The 16862-nt window shown below is 37.8% G+C and overlaps 1 protein-coding gene across 2 annotated transcripts in view; it reads right to left on the bottom strand.

The window, feature by feature from the left end:
• Positions 1-16862, bottom strand: part of ARAP2 (ArfGAP with RhoGAP domain, ankyrin repeat and PH domain 2) — a 136903-nt gene that overhangs the window by 81000 nt on the left and 39041 nt on the right. For both annotated transcript variants that reach the window (XM_087827892.1, XM_087827888.1), the window contains exons 8-9: positions 13799-13977; positions 2475-2590 (exon numbers count right to left, since the gene is read on the bottom strand). In XM_087827892.1, coding sequence (XP_087684018.1) covers positions 2475-2590; positions 13799-13977 — 295 coding nt within the window. The remainder of the gene's footprint in view (positions 1-2474; positions 2591-13798; positions 13978-16862) is intronic.

Here is a 16862-nt window from a genome sequence, read left to right as displayed (position 1 = left end):
TGCTTCCCAAGCAGTGTTTATGGAATAGTCAGCGGGAGACTGGCAGGGTTTCGGAACTACAGGATTATTTCGCCAAGAAAGAATGCCATGATAGTCTGAAACTAAACTACCAAAAACACCCGCCGGAAATTTTAATTTTTTTAGTACTAAAAATAGATTCTTTTTTTAATTAGAAGGACGTACAGATGGCTTTAAGAGACTGAGAAATCAAAAAGTTTTAGTGATTACTATTCTAACCGAATTCTAACTCATTTTTAGCCATGTTTTGATTTACTCTAAGTCTTAGCGTCTATTGGGTGCCTGAGTGAAAGAATAAAAAATTAAACATTAGTTTCATAAACATCTTTAACAAATAGCTACTGAGTACCTCTAATGTGCCCGGAAATGTGCTACAGTGCTCCACACTCAGCCAACGACCCTCAGAATAATGCTTCCCCTTAAAATTTTCTGCTCTGAAGATGAAAATGCTTTGAAATATAATAAAAATAACAGATGACTAACATATCCTAAATAATCTGTAAGAAAACTGAGTGGCCTACATGAATATTTGTTGAAGTCCTTTACTTATGGTTCCATCATCACTATAATATTTATAAACTTCTTAGCAGTTCTATTTCTACACAGAGATTGGTCACAGCCAATATGGTAGAATGGAAAACAGATATTCGGTCTTTTCTGGTCCCTGGCTCCCGGTACACAGCTCCAACACCATTGGAATGATAAAAGTGTCTTTTAGATGCTAATAAGATACCTTGTGGCTGGGAGTCTGGACTGGAGCTGGATATCAGAGACACCAAGGTGTGATTAGAGAGCTGGAACTTTCAACCAGCCCCACCCGCTGACCTCTGGGAAGGGGGAGGGGCTGGCAGCTGAGTTAATCACCAACAGCCAAGGATTTAATCAGTCATGCCTATGGAATAAAACCCCATAAAAATAACAACAGGGTTCCAAGAACTTCCAGGAAGGTGAGCGAATTATGGTGCTGGGTGGGTGGTACACTCAGAGAGGGCACAGAAGCTCTGTACCACCAATCCCTGTACCTTACCCTATGCAGCTTGCCCACCTGGCCTTTCCTGAGCTACATTCTTTATAATAAATTGGTAATAATAATTAAACTGTTTCTCTGAGTTCTGTAAACAATACCAGCAGTTTATCAAACCTGAGGGAGAAGGAGTCATGGGAACCCCAATTTGCAGTCAGTGTGCATAAAAGTGTGGGTGTCTGGGGGCCCAATCCTTGCAACTGGTATCTGGAAGACAGTCTTGTGGGACTAAGCCAGGAAGCCTGTAGGGTGAGATGCTCACTCCGGTAGGGCAGAATATAAATGAATTGTAGGACACCCAACTGGTGTCCAGAGAGTTGGAGAATTGGTTGGCATGAGAAAAACCCCACAGATTTGGTGTCAGAAGTGTTGTTAGTAAAAACAGCTCAGCCAATGTTTACATTTTCAGTTGAAGCACGAATCTGCATATGTGAAAATAAAGCTTATTATTCTTTATGTGTCTTTTTTTGTTGTTAAAATTTGAGCCAGTAGACACATACTGACAGGTAAATTAAGTACTACGCTTGGTAGTATTTTTTAAATTGCTAAGTAATTGTTAGTCCTTAAAGGCCTCTGACAATTGCCTCTGACCTTTATACTACTCTGTGGTATGTTGATTATTTGCGACAAATGAATTAACGTCGCTGAACTCAAGGGATACTGACTTATGCCTCCTCTGTGTGCTAAACCTATACAGTCATTATAGATTATTCTGACACATATTAAGAGCATATATTAAGTTTTCTGTTTCACTGTGGTAATGAACAATTACTAGAATACCATAATACAAGATATATAATAAAGCTAAAACATTTGATAAGTAAGTGCTAGAAGATCCATAATTTCAGCATCATTTTAAGCTGGAGTTCCTTTTAGAAAATCATTACAGACCATTTATAATTAGGGACTGATCTTAAAAGAGAAACTGTACTTGATTAGGCTAAAAGAAGGTAAGTAACAACACAACTAAAAGACGATGCAATATTCCCTTTTTATTTTATTCCTTCAAAATGTAAAGTAAGTTTTCATATATTTGTTGATAACAAAAACGAACGCTCATGAATCCTAAGAAACAGAGGTATCAAGAAAAGAAACAACTCGCCGGGCCAGCATGGCTCGGCGGTTGAGCATCAACCTAGGATCCAGGAGATCTAGGTTTAATTCCTGGTCAGGACACATGCCTGGGACGCATGCTTGATTCCCAGTGTGGGGCGTGCAGGAGGCAGCCGATCAATGACTCTCATCATTGATCTCTCTCTCTCCCCCCCTTCCTCTCTCTGAAATCAATAAAGATATAAGAAACTAAACAGTATGAAAAGTAAAAACATTTTATTAAATGTCCCACAAGAAATAAAATCGCCACTAGCCATGTAAAAAGCAGCCCCCCAAAGCTCTCCTGTAGTAGCACAGACACAATTTAAACACGGCTTACCTAAAACTCCTGTAGGGGGTGATTATTTCAAAGGATTGTTTCACAGTCCGGTCCACCTGCTTCACGTTGGCTACATTCATCGGAATTATGGTGATACCAAGTCCACCCTTAAAATCCTAGTTTGAAGAAAAATAGAAAAAATGATACACCAAACTATAAATTTTTTAAAGTGCAATTACATTCTCTCAAACCCAATACATCCTACTGAATTTGACTACACACATGTATATGGAATTAAACAATTCATTAAAAAATGCATGGAGGAGTCTTCTTATTTTAGGTGGTCACGTTCAATGCAAGACCACAAGGTACCTTTCTAAGCTTGACAGCTGGGCTATTATTAATAACGTATGGGCCTCTTTCACACGAAATATAAGTTGAGTAGGGCATAGATTTTGAGCTACACATGCCTGGCTTTTAAAAGTTGGGCACTTTTTCACCTTTATTACCCTGTGCCCAGCAGCTTTCTAGGTTGGGGAGCCAAAAGACACCACTAGGTTGCTATAATTACTATTTATATAAAAAAAGGGGGAAGTCAAGGCTCTAAAAGATCAAGTTACACAGACAGTGCAGTTGCAAGCGGTAGGAGGCTGAAACCCAGGCCGCCTCTTTGCTCTTCCTTTGTTTTACTCTATGTGTTACCTCTGTTTTGTCACATTGTTTCTCATTTACTCTCAAAGGCCTCGCTAATTTTTCAATTTTATCTCATTTCCAATATTTTATTACATACCTTTCTTCAATCAGATTCTGAAAAAGCTCCTCTACCGCAATTTTGGTTTGAAAACTGCCTTTTGTTCAACACCTATGGCCACTATGTTTGGTTTGTCCCACCATGTTCAAAAAAACTACACAGTCTGCATTTTAAAAAGCATTAAAGGTTGCCGCATACTGTCTAATCATAAGGGCTTGGGAATTTGATTTGTCAAATAAATAATCTCAATATGTTAAAGATGTAATTAATCTGTACCTCAAAAAATGAAATATCTATGTGAACAGATGCAGAATAACTGTGCTCTGAATTCCTAAATTAAATTACGACTGGGAAAAGTAGTCATACTAAAGGCAGGCTGCAAAAAACAGTGATCCACTTTCGATAAGGACACTTTCTGGCAGAGACTGTGAGAGCAACAATTCACAGGCCTTCTTTTGTCTCTCCTGCTGTACAGGTCAAAAGTAAAAGCACTGTTTTCCCATTTCTCTTGCAGGTGGGAGGGGCCTTATGTCATAGTTCTGGTCAATAAAACATAAATAATTCCTGGTCTGGGGTAGGAAGGTGGAAGGAAAAGCTCTGGAAAGAGAGAGACGTTCACCGCTTGCCTTTCCATCTTCCTGGGCAATAACATCTGGAAGCATGGAAGCCAGTTTAGAAGGTTAGGCTCCTGAGATGAAAGCCTGAGGACAGATTCCTATACTCTGCGGATGCCGGAGTGGGTTAGAAAACAGAAAGAACCTTGCTCCCTGGTGGTGTCCGCTCTCCTCTGCCTGCACAGAGATTTGCTAAAACAAATATATCCTTACCTACTCAGCTAGCCTTCAGGTGTTTGATGCTAATGCATTCCTGACATAAAAGAAGTGAAATAAAATAATGTGATAACAGGTCTTCCCCAGCTTGTAAAGGTATCCAGACTTTCCACCACAAATTGCAGAAAAGTCTCATTTTTCTTAATGTACAAGTTTTAGTTAGAATAAGAAAATGACTCATAAAATCAATCATCAATTAAATATTTTTTTCTGATGAAAGAACAAATGGCTCATTTTGTTAGGAGAAAAAAGACAAAAATTGAAAGTCAACAATATAAAAAGAATGTAGAGGCATGCTAAGTGTTGTAAAATAGTAAGAATGTGGTAGAGTTCTACATGGTATAGTTAGCCAACTTAACAAAAATTAGTATTTAATGTGACCTCTATGGACAGAAGGGAATCAAACTTTTCCATGGGCCCCATTTCAATGTTTCAGCATATTGGCGCAGTGATATACTTACTAATTAAATTAAAAGAAAACCCCCAACTATCCACAGCTACAGTCTTGCTGGATAATGTAACTATTCGAGAAACCCCCAATGCATGTGACTGGAAACTGAGCTCTTTTATACATGAGGAAATAAAGTAGGGGTAGCAAGATATTTTTAAAACAGACTTCTGATGGCTCAGCTTGCTATAGGGGATAACTCTGGAATAAAATCATTAGACGGCATGGCCTTCCAACAAGTCTGAGTAATGAAGCTTTTGACAAGAGCTGGCTGTCAGATTGCTGCAGGTTATATTCTCTGAAGGAAGGTCTGGCCCGTAGGTACCAGGTGTTACTAAGGGCATAGTACACACTCGGGCCGTCGGACCAGCAAATGGTAAGACTGACAACCTTTATGGAAACTGATGGGCCTCTTCAAGGCTCCAGCCTGAATAGATGGCCCCTCCTTTCTACAAGCAAGTCATGACATGTCTACATACAAAGCGAAATTTCCGTTAAAAACAAAATGAGTGGAAATCGGCTCAAGGCCCCAGACTTCTTCCAAGCAAGGCAAAGGTGATTTTTCAGTCTAAAAAAAATTGTAACCCATTTATCAGCCACTTGCTATGGCCACATGGTTGGAGTAATTAGAGTACCCACTGAACTCGCCAGCACAAATGGACTGTAAAATGTACCGCAGAGGAACAAAATAAATGTCAGTGCTCTTGAGAGCTATTAAATAAGAAACAACTGCATTTCTTATTAAAAATATCTATGGTGACATTAAGCCATCTTTTCAGACAGGATTGAGAATATATTTAGAATACATCTCATTCCTCGATGCTCATCAAAGTTACCTGTGCTGATTCTCCCTCCCACCCTGAGATTCTGACTCCATGAATCGAAAGGCAGAGCCTAAGAATCTTCAGTTAAAAAACAAAGCAAAACTGCAACCCTGTGACTCTCACATGTCGCCAATACTGAGAAACACTGAATCAGCGGAACCAGCTGTGGAATCTAGACAGTGTGAGTCCGCGATATTCACTATCAGGATGTAAACGCTTCTCTCCGCCTGCTGTACAGCAAAAGCAGCATGTGATCAGATCACACAAGGATCATTTGAAATCACTGACATGACTAGGTAAAAACAGGCTGGCCAGAGCTCAGTGACACACTGGATTTTATCAGGAACCTCTCTGTCCTGGGTCACTGTCTAGAGGCTCTGTCACTATCTGGAGGCTCTGAAAGCATCTGTCTTCCTTAAGCATATGCAGAGCGCTCCATCACCGGTTCGTATCTGTGTGTGCAGTGCTCTGAAGCTGACAAATAGCTCTCATTTGATTTCCTGAGTAATTCTGTGAAGAAGGCAGAGCAGACAGACCCGTTTTTAAAATGGGAAATTTTGTCCTGGCAAAACAGTGCTTATGAAACACTTAGCACGCGCCAGAAAGTGCGTTAAGTGCGGGGTCCGCCCCAAAGCGTAAGACAGGGTGCCCGCCTTGGGGAAGATTTGTAATGAGGTCGGCAAAAGAAAAGAGCACCGAATCCCACCCAGAAAAAGAGAGAGTTGTGTCATAGGAGGCTTTCCAAAGGCAGAGACACTTGACAGATGAGAAAACCCAGACCAGCCTGCTCCGCTATACCTCTCCAGCTTCAGTTCACTCCTATGTAAAATGGGGATAACAGCAGGACCTATTGCATCACTGTGGGGAGCGTTAAATTCATACATTAAAAGTGTTTAGAAGGATGAACACTGGTCCACAGTAGGTGCTACATAGTCCTAGCTAGCAACTGTTATTACTTTCTACCTCTTAAAGTTTAAAGACAGTTGAACACATTACCTATTTAAAAGTTAATTACAAGAAAATACATGTATAAAAATAACAAGCATATATACATTTTAAAAATGGGATGTAATGTGAATGTTAAACTTTTAAGAAAATTTAAAATAAATTACCCACTAACTGCAATCTGACTGTCAGCACTATTCTCATTTTGAAAAAAATAGGCACAAGTCAGGAACAAGCCAAACTTCCAACCTTTAAAATGCTATAAATTGGACTAAAAAACAATACCATAAAACCTAAATGGCTAGAATGTTATTGTAGAAAATATAAAGCTAAAACAGACTGTGGAGTAAATGACATTTTACATTTCATTTGCTGTCAGAGAATGGAGAATCTCAGAAAGCGTGAATCCCACCACTAGTACTGCGATAACAACCGCCATGGTTGGCAGTGTGGGCCTGGGCTGCAAAGGTGGTAATGGCCAAAAGGCACTGGGAGTCAGACCTCGGGGACAACCTTGGCTGAGCCACTCCCTCGCTATACGACTCCTGGCAGGTTATTTAGTTTATCTAGACCTCAACGTTCTCATTTATGAAAAGACAGCAATATCTACTTTACATAGCATTGTTATGAAAATTGATGAATATAAAATCGAGGGTCTAATACATCCAGACAATCCTTTCATTTGAGGGCTCTAAAGCCAGAATTTGTCTTCAATAAAAATATTTCCATTTTATTTAGAATGACTGAAAGTATTCACACCAATCATTCCATAGTAAACATCCAGATTAGAATTAATGGTAAGTATCTACCAAGATACTGAAATGGGTTATTTGTACAAACTTGAAGCAACAAAATCTAGTTGAAACCACATTTTAAAACTATGTATAGTGAAAACCGCAAAATAGAACTTTGATTCCTAAACAGAAAAAATAAAGAAGAGTTTATTAACCCCAAATCTACTGAAACCTCAAAGCCTATTTTGGGAAATACTGGATGCCAGGTTTCCATGCCAGGCATTTAAGAACTTGGTGCTCAGACATTTGTTGAAAACAGATGTGGCATTGTATGACATTGGCACCAGGCTTCCTGGGAAACACCAGATGCACAGTTTGGCCAGATACAGAACCCAGAGAATCTGAGGCCATCACCTACATCCTGCTGCTTCTTTCTGCACCACACAACCCATAGCCCTATGAGGTCTATTTAAATTCTATCAGAGTTTCAGTCCCATACCAGACCCCAGGGAACATTTTGCCAGAGGAGTGAGGGGGAATGAGTCTCGTTATACTCTGATTTGAGAATGTTTAATCAAGTGAATTTATGTAGTTAAAACCTCAATGCCACAATGATCACTAAATGGATACGCAAACCCACCAAGTAAGATATCTGGCTGTGATGAATTCGCTAATATTAACGTGATACTCAAAAATACTCATTAGAAAAAGATGGCAGGCTGGTCTTCAGGACAATATAACAAGTGGAAACCAAAGAAATCTGTCTTAATTCATTGGCACAAATTCTGTCCAACATCCACGTTATTTCAAGGTTAAGAAACTTATAAATATAATTTTTTCCCAGAATACAGAAAATCTATAGGCTTTGAACTAATACAAAAACAATTACGTAAACAAAAGATTTCTATACAACAAAAATTAACTGCAAAGTGAAAAGTAAACAATAGCTCAGAAAAGCAGTTGCAGAAAATATGACATGAAAACTAATATTATTGTATGAAGAGCTTAAAGAAATTCTCAGAAAACACGAAAATCCCAATAAATAAGTAAAGAAAATAAAAAGACAATTCATGGAGTAGACAATAATTTTAAAAGAAAAATTTTTTAAAGATAAACTCTCTCATCAAGAACACAGCTGTGTAAATGACCATTAATTCAACAAATTCATTCTATGAAATGTTTACTGAGTGTCAGCTACTTGTCTGGAACTCCCGAGGACAGAGCAGTTAATCAAGTAAATAATTATACCATTAACTGGGGAATATAAAAAGAATACCTAACACTTTTAAGGTTAAAATGAAACATATACATTCACATAGCTAATGGCATTTTAAATGCAAATAATTCTTTTTAAAAAGGTTATAAATACTCTTGCCAAAAGATAGTCAAAAAGGGAGAGAGGACTATATACCAAAGGCTACCAGACATCCTATTAGTTTATCACTATGTACTGCTCCCATTGGAAGGTAAGATCCTAAACAGGAGGGATATTTGGGGTTATCACTAGACCCCTAGTGCCTAGAGCAGCACCTGAAAAATGAGAAGGTGCCCAACAAAAATTTGTAAAATAGATGAATAAATACAGAAACAAAGTGAACTGTAGTATAACCTATACAAACTCAATTACACAACTCATTTTATACAAAGTTGAAGTAACAAAGGAAAAAAAAAACTATCATAATTATATTACATTGCAGACACACAAAACAAAAGCCAAGAAACAGAATAAAATTTGCAAAAATTAAACACTTTGGGGGGTAGTGTTGTGAGATGGTGCTAAATATCTAAAGGGTTGATATTTAATTTCTGTGTTGCTAGCAACATAGCGTTTTGCAACTGAGTAGACAGGTAAATAATTTTATACTATGGAAAAAAGTACGGAGATTCCTCAAAAAATTAAAAATAGGACTACCGTATGACCCAGCAATTCTATTGCTGGGTCTTTATCCAAAGAAAATGAAAACAGTAATTTGAAAAGATATGTGCACCCCTCTGCTCACTGCGGCACCGTTTACAACAGTCAAGATGTGGAAGCATCCTGGGTGTCCACTGACAGATAAATGGATAAAGAAGTGGTACGTATATGCACAATGGAATATGATTTAGCTGTAAAAAGAATGAAATCTTGCCATTTGTGACAACATGAATTGACCTAGAGTGTTTAATTCGGACAGAGAAAGACAAATACCATATGATTTCACTTATATGTGGAATCTAAAACCAACCAACCAACCAACCAAAACAGAAACAAACTCACAGATACAGAAAACACCCTGATGGTTGCCAGAGGGGAGGAGGGGAGGAAATGGGTGGAAAAGGGAAAGGGGAGTAAGTGGGACAAAACTTCCAGTTATAAAACAGATGACAAGGGTATCACGTACAGCACAGGGAACACGGTAAATAATACTGTAATAACTATAAGGTGACAGATGGTTACCTAACTGCTTGTAGGGAGCACATAGTAAGGTATATAAATGTGGAATCTCTATGCTGTACACCTGAAATTAATATGATATTATGTCAACTATAATTAAAAATAAATTAAAATAAAGTTAATTTTAGTGTCAGTTTCTACTTTGCTACCTTACTCTCTAACAAATGTTTTGTCTCTTCATGGTTCTTTCCTACTTTTTACAGCCTATCTGGAAAAAAAAACAACTAACATTCCCCAAGGCATTTCTCCTACTCAGCCAAGAGCTACTTCAAGTTTCAGTACCTACAATTTGCTCATGAATGAAATGGAAAGAGATGAAAAGAGTAAATGTTGGAACTGAGCAACAGAGCAAAAGGAAAGTCCGTGTTGCTTCCACAGAGTTTAGACCTGTCAGTGAAACGTCGACGAGAATGTGTAAATTGGCATCCCCTTTGCTATCATTATGCCACTTCTCTGAGAAGAAATTTTGCCCTGGCCGGTATAGCTCAGTTGGTTGGAGAGTCCTCCCATGTACCGCAGGGTCGCAGGTCCAAGTCCCTATCAGGGCATACACCTAGATTGTGGGTTCGATCCCTGGTTGGGGCGTGTACAGGAGGCAACTGATCAACGCTTCGCTCTCACATCAATGTTTCTCTTTCGTTTCTTTCTCTCTCTCTCTCTCTCCCCCCTCTCCTTTCCTCTCAGTCTAAGATCAGTTTTTTAAAAAAAAGAGAGAAGAAATTTCTATTTTAACTTAGAAAATTTAAGTTCTTGATTCAGTAGAAGGGACAGATCCAGAAAAAAGTGAAAGAATTACTAAAAATGTATTTGTAGAGATGCTTGCCATGGAATCTTAGGGACACCTATTGGAAGTAGAGAAATAGCTTCAGAAAAGCTTAGCAATACTCTACAAAATTAAGAGTAAATTTCCAGACATACACAGAGTTAAAGGAACATATGGGATATAACAGTTTCAAATTATTTTTCAAACACTTTCTTTTATGCTGACTTTGCAAATGGAGTTTTAATTTCTCCAATAGAGCATTTTCTGTTATAAAAGTCTGTGTGAAGAAAAAAAAAAAGAATTTATAAGCTGAAAAATGAAAATTTATACAAAAATGACTGAGATTTGAGCAAAAAAACAAAAACCCAGTAGCTATAGTTTAGAACCATACATAATTTATTAGTAAGTTCTTCAAATTTTTAAAATGTATTACCACGAACAATGGTTTTGTTAACTTTCCACTTAAATGTTGCATATTTCATAATGTTGAGTCGAGAAAATGATATGCTTATAAATGCAACGATCACAAAAAGAGGTACAGCAGCCCCAAGTTAATGAATGATGAACTAAAGAAGCACCCTAAGTTCTGGAAGGCTGTTTTTACACATTTTCCAACTCCAGAAATACCTTGTTCACTTTCCCTGGATACTGATAGTTCTTGTAGAAGAGAAAGCTTAGAGCAGTGTCTTACTGGGCATGGTTTTTGGGTCACCTGTCACTGGCTCACCTAGGATACTTCCTACGAATGCAGATTCCAACACACCGTCTCCAGAAATTCTAAGTCAATGGATCTAATGAGTCCAGATATCTGCACTTTAATGTGGAACTTAAATGATGGAGTTAGAGACAGTAATCCATCTCTCTTCTTCACATGATGCCATTTAAACCTAAGGAGATTAACTTAATTACCTGAGCCAATTAACAGCAGAGCAAGAATGAAAGCCCAGAACTGCTACCGCCCAGCCCAGTCTTCTTTGTTCTAAATGCACTCCCACCCTTTTTTCATAATAGCTCTTCAACGTGTGCTGCAACAGCCACCCTTCCACCCCATCCACTGTCCCTTGACTCTCTCTCATCGCCTCCAAAGGAAATTAGTAAGACTATGAACAGATAGAGGAAAGGAAATTGAAAACTTCTCTTATGTTAGGGTGATGTAAGTCAATATTCTTTATTTTTTATTCTAGTCACACTATAAGATATGTGAGCAATGAATTTACTGTTTAAAAAATTTTTTTAATGAAAATAATTAAGCTCGGATACATGGAACTAAATTAGAGCCAATACAAATTAAGATACAGAGGTTCAAATCTAACACCCCTTACATTTTTATGAGATATTTTTTCCATCATCTTTTTAAAAACCACAGTCTCCTTCACGTAGTGTGCGTACAAAACTTTTAGAAGTTGCATGAAACTAGCTAATTATCTTTTAGTGCTTTTCCTAAAACACGAGCTTAAAGCCCTGCGCATTCAGGAGGAAGGCTCCTCATTTAGCATGTCACCCAAATTCTTCACACAGTTTGCTAAACCATGTGAGCAGGCCAATGGGCAACTTTCCTCTGGGGGAAAGACACACACTGGGATATAGAGATAAATGAAACTGGAATAGCACTTCAGGGCCTAAACACAGAAGGCTTTTCTTAATTTATCCATCCAGTCTAGCCAACTAGTTCTTTAGACCAAGTCCCTTAAGACCTGGCTCCATACAATGATTAATATGATGCAATTTTTTAAAAGAACACATATACGAACAATAGTATGCACTTTGCAATGGTGTGCGTGTGTGTGTGTGGCAGAGCAGTGAGCTCACTGTCTATCATAAACACTGGTCCTTTCTGACTTTTCCTCCTGGAAGACCTGTGTCCTGAAGTTGGCACATCATTTTTAGAGTGCCTGGCATGGTATAATGTTTATTGAATGCAAACTGTGAACCTTCCAGGCAACTAAATTATTCAAGGAAAGAATCTTAGTCATTTTCTAAAAGGTCCCAGGCCACAAATTTTCTTTTCAACACACACTTTAAAAAAAAAAAGAGTTTGGTATCGCAGCTAAGCAGTAGGTTTAGAGTTACTAAATTCTGGCTTTAAACTGCACTCTGCATAATGAGCTGTAATCCTTAACAAGTTACTTAACCCTCATTTTCCTCCGCTATAAGCATCAATAAGAATATCGTCCTCCCATATTTGTGGGGAAGATGAAAGGAATGTTTATAAATTAATTAGCACAGTAGCCGGTACTCACCAAATGGTATTCTATGCTCAAATACTAATGTTAAAGCAAAGGTTTCATACATTTCTGGCTAATCAGAAAATATTAATAAAACCTTAAAAACACTTACTTTACTTCTAGAGAATAACAAACTCAGACAATCTAATGAATGTAAGCAATTAAACTAATTATTTAACAGAGTAACTTCCATACTGATACATGTAAATTATGCATTTTTAACCACCATGCCAATAAGAAAAGTTTTAATCGTCTTACTTCACAAAAGGAAAACGTTCAAATGGAGTTCATACACGTTAAGCTGTACATCACCATTCCTGAGGAACAGGCTACCTATCCAATTTATTAATATGCCAACAGTGCTCAGGGGATGCTGTCCACAGTTAATCAGCTACGAAATCTACCCCCAAAAATGTAATGAGTAAGTTCATGCTGAAGTTCAGAGGATGGATGCCTTGGGTAAAGATCTAGAGTTAATTTTTTTTAAAACTGTTGGTTTTGAGGTGATCTATTTGTTATGAAAATAGTCAGCACTCCCATTTCACTATGTCATCACCCAGTATGCTCTATCATACAGTGAGTTCATTCTAGGTTAGCTATCCAAGACACGCCATTTAATTCCACAAATAATTACTAAGCATTTAATATATTCTAAGCTGAAAGATTAAGTAAGCATTAATTCTCAAAAAGAGGTAAGGACTTTTCTGATACATATTAAAAACAAGATATGTTAGAGAAGGGGAAGTCTACAGGATCAAATGAAGTTAGTGAAATTCATTAAAACTTTATTTTAACATCCATCTCTCAGAACATTTTACTTTTCTATTGAGTCCTTAGATATTCAGCAAATTCAGTAGGTCCAGTTAAGCCTATTTTATTTATGTATATGTAATATGTGTGTGTTTATATGCATATGTGTGAATGTGTGTATATCAATCATTTGCCTCCAGTAAATCATTTCCTCTACTAGCAATGTATCAGCTCAAAGCAAAAACAAAAGCCCAAATGCTGTAAACTCAAGAAAATATGCACTTGCTCTATAATTTTCTGTCATAAAAACAAAAGACACAACAACAGGTGCAGAACTGGGTCTATTTCATCAACAGCTGTAATGTTTAATTTGTTCTTAATTACCTTCTCATGTAGTTTTACAATGTTACTTCAACTAAGGAATTCTTTTCAAAAATTATTTTCAATGACTCTATGCCTCAGTCCCTTAAAAAGGTGATATGTAGCCTCAAATCTGATGTACATTAGTTTCTTGCTGCTGAATGAACTGAGAAAATTCAATGAAACAACTCTCTGTTATGTTTAGTGGAGTACTCAAGGCATAAGCAAGACTATAAGTAAAAACACTAATAAGCCTAACACAGCACAGCTGCTAATGCAATCAGGGAACTGCAATTTGCAATTGCTGTAACACAGCTTACCTGTTCGTTTTTGCAAAGCCACACGCTGTTTCCACTTAACACAGTAAAAATTTTGGCTTTATACCCTCTTAATTCAAGATATCCACATTTCTCCGGTGCAACATCTGCTTGAGACTGCAAGGAAGGGGACTGCGATTTCAGTGCATTTAATAGTATGCTGACCCAGTCATTTCTTTCCTCTGAAAATAAAGACGGGACAAAACACATGTATCACAATTTACATACTTATGTAAGTTATAAACACATAGAAACATGGACAAGGGATCTACTCTTTCTACAACAGATCATTCAAAGATTCTTTCCCACAGCCTGTAAATGCTGTTGCTGGCAGGGACAATACTCAAAATTCTGTAAAAGAAAGGAAATAACTCACAGTACTCAGTTGTCCTATAACCAACCAGTAATACTGGCTCCGCCTTGGAGCTTATCAGAAATGCACAATCTCAGACCCACTCTATGTTTAAAAAACACTCTGTTAGATTATTTGAGAGATTGGATGTTCTCTTTTAATAGAAGAAAGTAATAATGAGACCAAATCGTTAACACTTTGTAGTCAGCAATTAAGTTGCTCAAATGCCCAGAGCAATCTTACTTTCTGCCACTGAGAACCGGCCCTACTTAAGAGTATGCTGCCTTGATATTTACACACCCATTCCATTCTCACCACAGTCACTAACAACAGCATCTCATTCAGTAAATTAAAATTTGGGTCTCTCACTTCTTCCACAAAAGCTAAGGGATTTTCCTCTATGTACAACACACTGTTATGTGCACAGGAATTCGATTTCTCAAAGAGCAATCAAAACTATAAATAAGGGAAGTTAGATACAAACACGTGATGGAACACAATACTATAAATGTCATACAAATGGTATCAAATAATGTGTGTCAATTCAATGAAGGTAAGTGATTTGCTGAAGTCATACAGAAAGTCAGTATTAACATTAAGAGAATCAAATGTTTTCACTATCAGACAGCTGTTGCTGGCACTATGGAAAGAAGGGTATCTGTGCTAGGTCTTGAGAATGCAGAGCAACTGAAAACACAAAACTGGGGTTTCAGGAGAGGAGAGGGAGAAGCAGAACTTTGTAACGCTAAGTGGAAAACCCAAGAACAAAGGCAGAAAGAACCAACATCTGTTCAAGGACTAACTTACAGATGCACATAGTTATAATTTTAAACTCACAAGGAAATAATGGGAAATACGGCTAGAGAGTCTCCAGTGCGTATGCAAGAAATGTTGTCTTGCCCGGCCGGGCGTGGCTCAGCGGTTGAGTGTCAACCTAGGATCCAGGCAATCGGGGTTTGATTCCTGGTCAGGGCACATGCCTGGTTGCAGGCTTCATCAATGACTCTCTCATCATTGATGTTTCTCTCTCTCTCCCCCTCTCCTTTCCTCTCTCTGAAATCAATAAAGATATATTAAAAAAAAAAAAATGTCTTTATTACAGAGGCAAAGGAAAACCATTTCGGGATTCTTCGCAAGGAAGGGGCATGATTAGGATGACAACAGGTAGACCAAAAGGCATGAGGAAAGAGAGAGACTTCAGAGTACAATGAAAATGGTAACAAGAGAAAACAAGGAGTCAAGACATTAAGAGGAGTAAAAAGCTGAGGTTCTGAATATGTTTGACAGGTGTTCACACAAAAATTTAATTACTCAGAATAACAGGTACCTTGTTATCATCAATTGATCAAAAGTAGAAAATTCCACTTTATTAACAGAACTAACTCAGGTTCTCGGTGTCCATGAGCATCTAGGAAGACTGACAGCCACATGTAAATGAATGTCACTCCTACAAGAGACGCCAGACCTATGGACATGGGCAAATGTCCACGGGAAGAGGAGAGGAAATGGGCAAACCTTGAATTACAACTGTATCTGAGGCTGGAACATGGGTTAGCAAAAAAAACAAAGAAAACAAAGAAGAGGTAGATATCAAACCAAAAGGGAAACAAACAAAATAGAGTGAATTCCAGGCAGGAAAATTTTGAAGGAGAAAGATGCTCTTCCAAAGCCTGGGAATTTGGATGGTATCTCAGGTTCTTCTAAGACAGGTCTGGCCAGAATAACGTCACTGCGAATTAAAATAAGTTTCCCTATTAGCACTGCTCACCTTAAAATATGAATCCAAAGTTATTTCATAGTATGACTCTTAGTTTTAAATTATCTTCATATTAGCTCACCTTCGAAACTACTAAAAACAGTTTTTTCATAATATATCTTTTTTTTTTTTTTTTTCTTAAATATCTCTTTATTGATTCCAGAGAGAGGAAAGGAAAGGGAGAGAGAGAGAGATAGAAACATCAATGATGAGAGATTCATCGATCAAGCCCACAACCCGGGCATGTGCCCTGACCGGGAATCGAACCCTGATCGCCTGGATCCCAGGTCAACGCTCAACCGCTGAGCCACGCCCGGCCAGGCTCATAATATATCTTAAAGTTATCTTCATTCTTGTTCATCTTCAAGACTACTAACAACAGTCAGTTGTGTCTCTAATGACCAAAGCCAAAGTAGAATTTATTGAACACTCACTCAGCAATGTTTATTGCAGGTGTTACATCATCCCCAGGTAATAGTGCTTGTTCCTATATATCAGGACAAAATAGTTGCTGAACTTCCCCAAGCACCGTTATAAACTAAAAAACGTGAAAATATTCAAGTAACTAAGTCACTGTCAATAGGCAGCAGCTACTCTATATTTTCCATCTCCATAAGCAGGTCCACTCAGTATTATGAGAATTTATTACATTTTCAGTAACAATAACAGACCTTCCACTTAACTTGGTTATTACTTGTGATCATTAGTTTCAAACGTGATATTCTGGCCAAATAAAGAGTATATTAAAGTTCTCTGTTTGTTTGCTAATCCACATACGTCACCAAGTTTGAAATGCTGGTTATAATTTTACGTACTGGGCCAAAGTGTCTGCAGCTTCTGGATTAGTATTAGGATAGATCTCAGTGTCTGGAAATCATTTGAAACAGGCAATTACATCTGTTGGACTTAAGCATATTATGGCTGCATCTCAACAAATGGTTCCCTTATAGCCTAAAAGA

The sequence above is a fragment of the Miniopterus natalensis genome, chromosome 1, assembly GCF_054644295.1.
Source record: "Miniopterus natalensis isolate mMinNat1 chromosome 1, mMinNat1.hap1, whole genome shotgun sequence".
Taxonomy (NCBI): domain Eukaryota; kingdom Metazoa; phylum Chordata; class Mammalia; order Chiroptera; family Miniopteridae; genus Miniopterus; species Miniopterus natalensis.
This window is presented reverse-complemented; position numbering and strand designations above follow the sequence as displayed.